Genomic DNA, 12,214 nt, shown 5'->3' with positions numbered 1-12,214 from the left:
GGTGTTGCAAATATTTTAATAAATCTAAGCCCGAGGTCGCGGCATCAAATCTCGGCAGCGCCGGCCGCGTTTCGATGGGGGCGAAGTACAAAAGCAACCGAATGCCGCCCATTGAGTGCACGTTAAAGAAAACCAGATGGTCAAAATCAACACGAAGTCCCCGACTGCGGCTTGCCTCTTTATCAGATCGTGGTTTCGGCACGTAAAACGTGATATTGGTTTTTCTTTCAGTAAAAGAACCAACCTTACCCCGCATCTTTCCAAACTTGCACTGACAATTTCCTATCGGGTGAGAAATATCGCCAATAAAAAAAAATTACTCCCCACCCTGGCCCTCCGAGAGCGGCCGTCCAGAAAAGCTGTTGAAAACCTCGACTACAACTGCTGACGTTAGTATGCAATGCTTTATTGCTTTATAGTAATGGTAATTTCGAGTAATAGAAGTAATGGTTATTTTGACAGCACGCGGCCACTGGTCGCATTGCCATTTCTTTTTACCTTGTCGCTCCTCGTAACCACGCTGCTCCTAGGGAGTCTTATCTATGTGTCGCACACCCGTAGCGGTGCTGCAACAACAATGAAATCGGTTGCTAGGCTGGATCTTTATATACGAGAAGCTAGTCACGTCACTGCCATCGTCGCAAGCTGCCGTCGCCGTGGCAGCTTGCGCACCAGTAATCCTTAACGGGAAATGTATGCGGGGAGCCCTACGTGCTACGCCTTGTCAGGAGCGCCTTATCAATTATGTGGATCGCACGTCTGTATTGTGCTTTTCCTTGACTGAAACCTGCACTGTTCTGTATGTCGTATGCGTGATTCCAAAGAATGTATGCAATTTTCGCTTCACTTTCCTAAGGGCTTGATTTCCTGCTTCAACTCCGACACGGCTCGGCCCGGTATAGTACTGCCTGCAGGATCGGCCGGCGTTTCTCCCCGTGGATATGGACATGAAATATGCCGACGAACCAGATACTACTACATTGGCTGTAAAATGCAGACATGGTAGTTGGATTCTGTTCCATTCAATGCTTATGCGCTGCCTAAACATGCTAGATTCTGGTCACAATATAAGCTTACCTATCCGATGCCTACATAATCATTCCTCATATTTGTCAAGTGACATGCGTGGTGCTTAGAACATATGGTATTCATTTGAAAGCAAAAAGTTCGCCTACGATTAGGATAGTTCATAATGTGGAATCTGTATCTGCTGTTCAGGTGTTTTAAATTCGTTATATATTGAGGCATCGAATTTGAATCAGAATGGTAGTCTCTTCTCGGCGGCGGCGCTCCGCCTCTGCTCGGGCAGCTCGTTTAGCCGAGCAGCGGCAGACGAAGCACTTGCTCTCTCTCTCTCTGTCGTGGCGCAGATGATGTGCCTCATGCGCAGTTGTTTGGAGCCCAGTCCAGCGCTTTGTTTCCTTATATGGTATTGGTGGACGCACTCGCCGCATGCCTTAGTAATGAGGTCATTGGCGACCGAGTGGCGGCGAACGCTACTATGGCGCCATCTCACCGCCTTCGAGCAAGTCTCGTGTGACAGTCCGCTTTCTTCCTCGCCCTTTCCCCATAATTTTCTCCTCCGCTTTCCTCATTGCGCTCCTTTCGCTATCGCCAGCTTTCATCCCTGGCTGCACTCCCCGTACGCCGTCCTTTTAAGATGCAGCTCTTAGGCGCTCGTTCCTGCACCGAGCATCGGCGTCGGCGGCGTAACTGAGCGAACAAGAATAGCGAAAGATGAAAGAACGAACGCGGAGCGGGACAAGAAAGACGCGAGCCGCGACGAGCAATGAGCGGCCCAAAGAGAGCTGTCCCTTCAGTGACGTGGGTGCGGGAAACGGGCGTCATGCGCACCCCCCCCCCCCCCCTCAAAGAGTTCGATGTGTACTCGTGACTGGTCTATACCCAGACCGCTCCTTCCGTATTATCGTTTGTTCGCTTCAGCATTCGCTTGCTTGCTTTGGTCTCGTTCGCATTTGTTTTGATTGTGATGGTTTGCGATTGTTTTGTAATCTGATTGAGTGCGCACAAATTGTGCAGTACTTTCACCAACCCACGCTGCACCAGCAATTACACCGGAACCTTCGAAGAATCATGTATAAAAGACAATGCTTCACCCGCAGATCACATTTTCGACGATCGCCGAATCAGCTACATGTCCTTCTCGAATTTTTTGCCTCATTATATGAGAAAACCAACCATTTATGGAGCAGGGGTAAAATTTTTCAACCTTCATTCATTATGCCGGTTACGCCTACTCCGAGGTTCAACGCCAGAACGGGCTTCAAATAGCTGCGTTCTCAATTCAAAGTTCCCCGCAAATCAGTGGTGCGACGCTACAGAGAGCGAGCAACTGTGATGCCGCAGGCTGCATGTGACACCGATCTCGAGAAGGAAAGCGTTTACTTTAGGTATCAAGTGTTTTGGCGACTATCTCAAGAGGTTGCAAGCGGAGTTACAGGTACGCTGCACTGTATCTTCCTCGGCCATCTTCTCGTCATTGGGTTAGGACTGTCGTGCTGGTAAATGGCAAAGGACATTGCTGCTTTATCGCGCTGCTATTTATACCGTAAATATAGTTGGCATTACGAGTGGTTGGTTCTTTGCGTAGTACGGTAAACGCAAAACATGCATTTATGTTGCATTTGGTTGGTGCGACAATCAGCCTATTATGTCCCCTGTAGGACGAAAGCCTCTCCTAGCGATCACCAATCACACCCGTCTTGCTCTAGCTGGTTCCAACTTGCGCTTGTAAATTTCCCCAATTTGAGCACCCCACCTAAGTTTCTACCATCCTCGACTGCGTTTCTCTTGTATGAGCACCCATTCTGTAGCTAATGGTGCAGCGATTATCTCTCCAGGGCATTATATGGGCTGGCGAGCTACACTTGTTTTTTATCGTTATGTCAAATGCGCCTTGTACACTAATATAGCTGCTTCGGCTCGGAATGTAGCAATAACAGGTATGAGCTTGAAGGCACAATAAAGGTGAAGCACGACTATGGTGTAGATTTGTTTAAAAGCGGTTGGTCTATGGACACATTTAACTAAAACAAGACTGTGCGAGTAAAGTGCAATCGCAACGAGGCAATAAGCAGACAAATTGCGTGCAATACACAAGAGTTCGGACGATGCCATACGCTCAGTGGGATGGAAACGCAAGCTCAGACATACCGCGCATGCGATATTGGTTACTCTTCAAAGGTGGGCACACTGAATACCGCTATTAATTCGTTTCCTGGGGTGTGGTGGTAACAAAGACCACCCATATGTATGCAGAGTAAGCACGTTAAGTAAGCAAGATCGCTGTGGAAGACCAAAGCCAAGTGTTGTGGGTCAGCCTGTTGAGCCAGGGAGCACACATTGAAGCAAGACGTGTAAAAGAAACGAAAGCACGTTTATTGTCTAAAGATCGAAGCTTTTGATAATTGCAGTGCGCATCGCTTCATCAATGACGACCCAAAGGCTGCTGGAAGCGCCGTGGTCGGTGGTCCCGGCCGCCATCATGGATTTCCACGAGGCTGAAAATGAACATTGAAGTGAACGTTACGACGTCTACGCAAAGCGTATAGCAGACCCCATTTAAATTGATGCCAGGCAATCCCCATATAACATAAGCACCGACAGGAAACCGAACAGAACTGATCAGGAAGCTTCTTCCACCGAAGCACGTGAAAGTACAACGCGTAAGCGCACCGTAACCGGTTGTCAGGCACCCAGTACTCCGAAAATGTATGTTTCAGCGTATGAATATAGCCGCTGAAAAAAAATGCAGGTAAAAGAGCAGAGATGACATTCGTTGGAGTGCCATTCGACACGTTGGGGCTTGCATGTACGCCGGTAGTGCACAAATGGGACATTATGCAACCCATGCCACACATATGACGCATAGCGGTCAGCACGGAAACAGGGGTGTCAACGCAAGTGCTGGTTTTCGAAAGACAAAGCGCACACTGAGGGACGGAGGGAAGGAACAAGCAAACGCCAAGCATTGTGTGCGGGCTAGGCAAGCAAGAATATGACGAGGAGCCTTCCACACCGAGAAAGTACCATTTTCTTTAGCGTGCAGTCGATGTCACGTGACTTTAAGTACTATGTGCGCTGTCCAGCGGCACCGCAGAATCAGTGTGCGGATTGACGACGAGAAAAGCCTCTCCGCGCGCGCACAACGTCATGAGAGCATTACCACATCGTCTGGCAGGCAATAGATTTTTGATGCAATGCGCGTCTCAGCTAACTCCTAGGCCACGCTCGGCCGCTGGTAAATGAAACTGTTTCTCGACCTGGTGGAAATCTACTAAATACAACGGGAAACTATTTTTGCGGTCATTCCTGCCCTCAAACTTATTCCCAATATACCTATAGACAGATAAAAAGGACGCTACGGCCTGTGTCCGTCAGTTCACGATTGTGAATGGTTTAGGCGCAACTAACAAATTTAATAGCTTCTTGCGAGGAGTAGCCGCTGCATACATTGCCACACGTGACACAGCGTTCGGCCGTACCTATTTCTTCCCGTCTACACGGGAGCAAATGGTGTGACAACAGCCATGAAGTTTATTTCTGCTTTCAGATTTCACAGCCGCTCGCAGCGCAATGGTCATCGCCAGTCTACAACGCTAAAACAAAGCTTGTTCCACCATGGCTGCTTTATGCACGCAGACATTCATACTTCAGAGGCTTATACTTCGTTCCTTGACCGTAAATCCGGGCGTAGCAGACGACTACCACGATGACATGACGTCATGCATGCGAACCAATAAAATCTTTACGCGGAACCTCTGAACCCACTGAGCGCGCGCAAAAGTTTTCGGCGAAAACGTTAGCTTACGGGGATATTACCGAATGCCACGGCTACCGGGTGCACACGCAAAAAGATCAAGATACCGCAAGGTAAAGTGGCGATGCTAGGGAATTCACGAGCTATACTAGGGGCGGCAGAACCACCTGGCACGGAACCACCTTAGCGACAGCAGGAATGCATTGTCGGGAAGAAGCAGTACATGAAGGTCTGAAAGGATAAAGACTAACAAACTGCAGGGTGGCTTTACAGAATCCACTGAAAATAATAGTCACGCGTAAGACACCTGAAATAGTGTAAGATCGAAGGCGCCATGAAGCCACATAGGAGAGATGATTCGATTTGCTATTCTGTAAGAAGAAAACGAGCCAGCCGAAGAAAGCCACTCACCAGCTCAGCGCCCGCAGAACCAGTGGTTGGGAATGGGCCTGGTTCGGGCTCCTTCCCTTCAGCCTGGCCAGGGCACCCCGAGCTCGAGGCCTCTCCTACTTTCGAAGGAGTGCCTCCAGGACTGGGGCCGCCGAAGCCCACGTCAGAAGTCGTGGTTTTCTGGCTGCTCTCGGACGAGTCGCTTTCAGTTGAACCTTGGCGAAACCCAAGGGCCGAAGCAAGCATTCTGTCGGCAGCGGCTGACGATTTGGTCACCAGCAGAGCGGCGCCCGGAAAACCAGCTTCTCCTGCTTCTTGCGACAGCCGCTTCTGTTCCTCGAGCTCTTTCAGGCCAGGTTGTTCCTGCAGCCAACCCGGTAGTTTAGCACGAATCTTCTTCTGGCATTCCGGGCACATCAAGCAGCGGCACTCCTTGGGGGCGGGTTCCATGCTGGCTCGAGCTGCACGACTGGCCAAGCGATTGCAGTCTAGGCAGATCCTGGCTGTGGTCTTCCTGGATCGCGTTGTCGGTGCCTTTCACCGACTAGCAGTTCTTCAGCGCGCAAAGTGAGGGTGAAGGCTGCAAGGCCACCTTTTATATACAGATGTTTCTCCATTGACGTCACCACGCTTGAAGAGCGGAAACACCCCCGAAGAGGGGTTCGCCAATAGGTGCTTGAAAGCCTAGCTTTATTTAGGCTGTTCTATCAGATATAGATACAGTGAAAGCGCAAGTGCATTGTGGTTTGTTGGTGCGTTGAAATTATTTGTTTATTTTCTGTCAGAAGACTTGTCGTATCTCGGCGCCACGAAAATATACATGTGTAATGTGTAAATTCGATGCGATAAACAGGCTTCTTCAGATTTTCTTTGCGATATCTTGCATTAGCCTGCTACATCCAAATATGATACGAAGGTTTTTATTAAAGCGATATCTTTACTGGTGTGAACTTGCGATTTCGCCGTGGCCGTGCTCTGAGGAGGTACATGACGTGACACCGCGCTCCTCATCACACGCGTTCCTCGTCGTCGCGCTCGCCTCCGCTCGCTTTGTCAGCTGCGTCGCATGCCTAATAACATGTCGGAGGATTGAAAAGGAGAGCTCGCGTGCACAGCAACCACAGTTGAGGCGGCAGTATGGACGGCGACAATTCTGATCAGCAGCAGGAGGCCTGAAATCGACATCGGAACGAGATGAAGAGGAAACGAATCGCCCAGGAAACAGACAAACAGCGCGTCGAACGACTAGGCTAAGCGCGGTAACATAGCTAGACAACCAGACTATCCTGGACTTGCAATCAAGATTAACCAAGGCTAACCGTGCTATGCCTTAGCTTTTGCTACGTATTTCCTGGCATAGCCGAGCTAAGCCACTGCCAATTTTCTTTCTGATATGCAGAAGCTTTAAAATGCTGCTCTTGAGAGAGCAGTGGGCAAGTGAACTGGAATTGTAAGGCACTAAATTAACTTTAGATTGTCGGTTTTACGTACCAAACGCACGATCTGTTTATCAGGCGTGCCACATGAGGGACTCCGGATTAATTTTGACCACCTGGGGTTCCTTAACGTGTACCTAAATCTAAGTATACGGGTGTTCTTACACTTGGCCCTCATCGAAAGGCGGCTGCAGATGCCGGGATTTAATCCCACGATATCGCGCTTAGCAGCGCAACACCACAGTCATTAAGCAACCACAGCGTGTTAGGAAGGTACTGGGATCCCAATGCCGAATTTTGTATTGTGCAAACATAAGCCTTCGTCACATTTTCGAATTGTTCCGTTAAAGCTAGCACTTGAGACAGATATATTAAGCACGGATATTGAAATTAAGAGCAGTTTAGTCATATCTGCTACGGTTAAATATGCCGACATAGCGTCTTACATTTTCTTCAAATACCATCGCTTCCTTATGCGGAAGAAAATTATTTTATAAAAGCGTTAGTATTAAGCCGCACACTATTTGTCTAGCTCAAAACGTACGGAAACTCAAAGTCATGCAGGATGCAGATGTGCTAGCGAGGTGAGCTTTGATAACCCCATATAGTAAAGTGCAAGATAGGCCTTCCTTTTACAAAACAAACATAATTTTAGAAAAGCAGGAAACAACCGACAGGGCGAAACAGGCAATATTTTTGTTAGTTTTGTCTCCGATATACATCACCGTATCGAATAAGACGACGTGTTAAGAATTACCACATATAGCAGGCATTTAATCAGAATATAGTTGCACAAGCTCGCTACATAAATATGCATGTTAAGAAAATTAAGACCATAAATGCGGTTAGACGGTGTAGTTGGTTGTTAATACAGCTAAACATGTCCCCATCGCGGGTGAAGAGTACACGACGAGTGGCCATCGTATGTTTGCAAAGGCTGGACTTTGCATCTTTTCATGATATCCCGTTTACATTCTCATGCATATAGCATTCACTTTCTCATGAAAATTAACTGGTAACGAAATACCTAAAATATTCACCCCTCATATAAAGCCATAAATGAACTACTTGGTTTTCACACGGTATGTACCGCCCGCGTCTTCGCCAATTCCCTTTTGTCATTAGATACTGTAGTATGTAAATTATAATCATCCAGAGGAGGCGATCCTCTCAGAGTGTGTGTTTGTCTTGGCATTATATTTACCCTCGCTTCTTGGCCAATCATCCGGTATGAGTATGTACCATAGAATGGAAATTATATTTGTCATCAACAGGCGCCGATCACCTCAAAAAGCTAGATTGCCTTGGCACGATATGTAGCACCAGCTTCGTGGCTGCCCCGTGATGGGTATGTGATATAGTATCAAATTCATCATCGTAATCGACACCCGTACACGTTTCTTGACGGATCAGCCATTGTGTGTGTGCTCCGTAGTATGGTAATCATAGTTATCAACACGAGCCGATCATCGCGAAGAGCTAGGTCGCGTTGACACGGTACAAGTGTACGTTTGTAGTTGTGGCCTAGTGACTACTAACGAAAGATGTAGACAGGGCACCAAACAAAACTCGATATCTGCCGCTTAGAAATCCTGGTGACCTGCCTTACGATATGATTGTAGTCCTTGGCTTGCATATCATATGGCAAAGCAGGATGCGTAATATTCGTACTGAAAGCCCGTGGTCTACAAGATACTTCTTTTTCTCGTGAGTCTGCAGTCCATGAAACGGTGTGCATGCGGCTCAGGTGCGAGCACAAGATTTGATGGAGATGCTGGATGCATGCGCATGATTGCTTAATTTTTGGGTATTTTCCATATGTTGTACATCTTGAATTTCTGTTTAGACTGTTTCCATGTGCGCTTTCCGTTGTATAAAGAAAAGAAGCAGGTGTGGCGTAATAGTTATTGCATCAATGTGCTTCGGTAGGGGACTGAGGCTCGAATCCCGCCGCTGAACGCGCTCCATTTTTTTTTTTTGTTAAATCAATTCAAATCTACTCTGTGAGAACCCGGCCAGTGACTGAGGACAAAGGTGAAGCTATTGAATGGCAGGCACAGAAAGCTCCGCTATAATGTGCCAAACGCTTGTAATCGCTGATAATCTATAAAAGCAGTAACTAGCAGAGAAGCGTTCGAAGCAGACAAATGTGTTTATTCCATTGTACGCTTCATCTAATGTTGGACGAAGACATACCAAGTTCCAAGTCATTGGTAGATTATTAAAGACGTTGTGATATAATGGGTGGAAATTCTCGTCAAGAATGACTGCAGCCTCCTGCGATTTTGAGCATGAAAAAAGGCCAAGCGTCTATTTCTGCCCGTACTTCCGCTCACAACGAACCCACTTTCCCGGAATCCCGCAGTCTATCGTCTCGAATTTCATAATTTAGGCAGCCCACTTTCTAGACTATTTTTCTACATTTGCGACATACTTTTCATTTCGCCTGCTGCATCAGCACCACCTTCTCGGTTATTGCACGCTCGGGCGCCGCTAGGTTATTCCACTTGTCATTCTACTTTTGTTTCCCTAGTATGCATTTTTAATTTTCAATTTTACATGCCCAGTTTGTTCTTAATGCTGCTCCACTTCACGTTTCTTTAGCTTAGTAAGTTTTTGCTTTTCCATTGCTCGTATGCGCTGCACATATTTTCTGATATCGTTTGTCTCTTATCTCCACTGTTTCATTTAGCTGCTCTTCCCTTTCGTTGCTTTATACTACGACAAAATGTTTTCAGGATCCTACCATTCAATATAACGTTCTTAGAGCGATGTGGGAACGCTATACATTTGAACGATACAGGTTCAAATCTGCGGCTACACAACGAAAGCGCCACCTTGTATCAAATGCACCACGCGTACTTTGCCTCGTGCGCAACTTTCTCCAACAGATGGCGAAAACAGTCGTGTGTAGGAAATGCAGGCGTCAAAGCAGGACTGAAGAATATGCTACAAGTGCGTTCTTAGGTAACCAGGTTCACCCCCTCATAATGATGAACTGAAAGTACTGCATCTTAGGGAACGATGGGAACTGCAAATAAATCACCGCAGTGTTTGCTGAGGATAGCCGGTATTGCGGCAGATGTACGAGAATCAAATAAACGTTTCTGCGAAAAGCGCTGCAGAATGACATTGAAGATAAGCAGCTGCGCTTAAATGTTGTACATCGTATAACGATGCCATTCGAGAGACGTAAATCGCAGGCCAGCTAAATACTGTTTCGTGCAGCATTCAAAGATTACTCGGACCGAAAAGCGTTGCTCAAACATATATTCTATAGAACCTGCAAAAAATGCAAATTCTTCGTCCTGAATGTGTTAAAAGATGCATATTTACGATATTCTAGTAAGTACATTCTTTTTTCCAGTCACAAAGAATGGTTCATACAAAAGTATGCTGTATCTAAGTTTGGAGTAGAGAATTGTCTTTCTAACAATGCTACTGCGAAAGAACTTCTCCATTAAAGAAACCGTGAAAAAACCTCTGAACAAATATTTTGTACCAAAAAAAACGAGATCTAAAGACGTGAATTGCTTAAAGCCAACGTAAAGAAAAGAAAAATATTAGAGTATACATCAGCCTTCCTGCAAGCTGCGCAATATAAGAACAAATTTCACCATTCTATGCATATAATTTCTTGAGATATGTCAGAAAACCTTAGCCTTAGAGACTAACTCTTGTGCGACGTCCACTTCGACTCCCGGTCGCTTTCTAGCGGAAACACGGCTCTTTGTGCGGCGGTGGCATCTTATCTCGTGTTAAGAACATTCGCACCCCGTAGACAAGTGCTGCTACCATCAGAACAGGCAGAATATATTTAGATAAGAGTGGGGCAGCAACCAAGAGGTTCCATGAAGAAAGCAATACTTTAGGCCTGAAATCTGCCCAACCGGAGCGGTCTTTCATGTTAGCGCTGCTGACGTGGTCCAAAAACTCGCGTATAGATCCTTCAGAAACTTCAGAAATGCGAAATTTCAGTGGACAAAATGGCGTGCAACTGTGATGACATCTCGGTAACTACGAGCACCTATTAACCCGGCCCCGACTATGGCCCGACTCGGGGGGCACCTTGAATATCGCCGCGCGGAGAAAAATCAAACCGAAAACGAAACTGAAAAAATATTTTTGATGCCTCCAATTAGATGGCGCTAACGGTCCGCGAGTGATCGGAGTGCAGTAAAATTTGAATTTGCTGTCATTCACAGCGCATAATGTTTCAGAGTTAGCATGGGCAGCTAAGTGTTAATCGACCGGAATTTGCGGCTGCAATGCATGTTGCCCCAGTTTCTATTCTGCCTAAGCAATATTTAGTGAGTTTCGTAAGTAATATGGCTGTTTCGTTAAAACAAATAAATATAAGAGTTTCCATTATTCGCTTCCGCAAACTGATTGCAAAGCAGTTGTCATACGCATCTTCACACATGTCCAGCATTTCTAGACATTACTGTTCGGAACTTCACGGCAGTATAGAAGCGTAACTGAATGGCAAAATGAAATATATATAGGTATATTTCAAAATATTGGCAGAGGACAAAACGTTTCAACTCACTACAGCAAGAAGCTAGTCCCTTCTAACAACACATACATTTATGGCAATGGTGGGTCATGATGTGTCGTTATGGTGCGTTAAAGCAGTGTTTTGGTCAGAGATGGGGGTGAAGTCAGAAGACAAGAGAAAATCGTTTTGCACCCTCCCCGCAGAGGGCACATAGACTTGAAGAAGCGTCAAAATTAATCCGTAAAGCAGTTTACAGCTTGCGTTGTAATGGTCATGGTAGGGAGAGTGTTATGCAGTCTGTTTGCTGCGCAGGTTTTTGAAAGGCAGCCAGAACGGACTGAGAGCGAGTGTGTGTGCGTGTGTGCGTGCGTGCATGTGTGTGTGTGCGTGCGTGCGCGTGCGTGCGTGTGTGTGCGTGTGCGTGTGTTTGCGCGCGCGTGCGTGCGCGTGCGTGCCTGCCTGCCTATTGTGTGTGCGAGGGTATGTGTGCATTTCCTTCTTAACACCTAATCGCGTAGGTAAATTGTATATAGAGTTTATTTAAGCAAATATTTAAATCCGTGAGACAACTCTGGGGTTCCTATCTGAATACATAACGTAACAAATTCACGCAAGGTATAAATTGACATGACTTTTCCCCCTGTGAACCTAATAGATGCCGCTTACGGACCCGCGATATGTGTTTTTGATGCAGAGCTAGTAATTTCTAAACTTCGCGCTTCTACTGTTTCGAGCTTTCGAATTTTTGAGAATATCTTGAATATTCAGGTCCTAAACCGAAATTTCGCTTCTACCATCGGAATCACTATAGTGGCTTCTAATGCTCCCCTCGTATCTTACTTACCCGATTTCCTTCTGGCAAGCTTACCTGAGCAAGCTTACCTGCTAGCAAGCTGCAAAAAAAAAAAAAAAAGCCCTGTAAATGCGCCCTAGCACGCGAGGAAACACGCATTCTGCAAATCAAATTGTGCACCGGTTATCTACCCTGCACATTACATGGGCTGCGCAGCTACACTTGTTCTTATCGTAATGTCAAATGCTCCTTGTACACGACTGGAGCTGCTTCGGTTTGGAGTATAGCAATAACAGGTATGAGCTTCAAAGTACATT

The 12,214-nt window shown here is 46.4% G+C and overlaps 1 protein-coding gene across 2 annotated transcripts in view; it reads right to left on the bottom strand.

Moving 5' to 3' along the window:
- Window positions 1-3,378: 3,378 nt before the first annotated feature.
- The window catches only part of LOC142564592 (uncharacterized), a 207,114-nt gene continuing 198,278 nt past the window's right edge, over window positions 3,379-12,214 (bottom strand). Inside the window, exons 1-2 of one of the 2 annotated variants that reach the window (XM_075675648.1) lie at window positions 5,192-5,687; window positions 3,379-3,521 (exon numbers count right to left, since the gene is read on the bottom strand). In XM_075675648.1, the coding sequence (XP_075531763.1) occupies window positions 3,504-3,521; window positions 5,192-5,620 (447 nt within the window). In that variant the 5' untranslated portion in view covers window positions 5,621-5,687 and the 3' untranslated portion in view covers window positions 3,379-3,503. Of the gene's footprint in view, window positions 3,522-5,191; window positions 5,688-12,214 lie in introns of those variants that run through there. The other variant, XR_012824621.1, reaches the window with a different exon arrangement.

Source organism: Dermacentor variabilis, chromosome 11 (genome assembly GCF_050947875.1).
Source record: "Dermacentor variabilis isolate Ectoservices chromosome 11, ASM5094787v1, whole genome shotgun sequence".
Classification (NCBI taxonomy): Eukaryota; Metazoa; Arthropoda; class Arachnida; order Ixodida; family Ixodidae; genus Dermacentor; species Dermacentor variabilis.
This window is presented reverse-complemented; position numbering and strand designations above follow the sequence as displayed.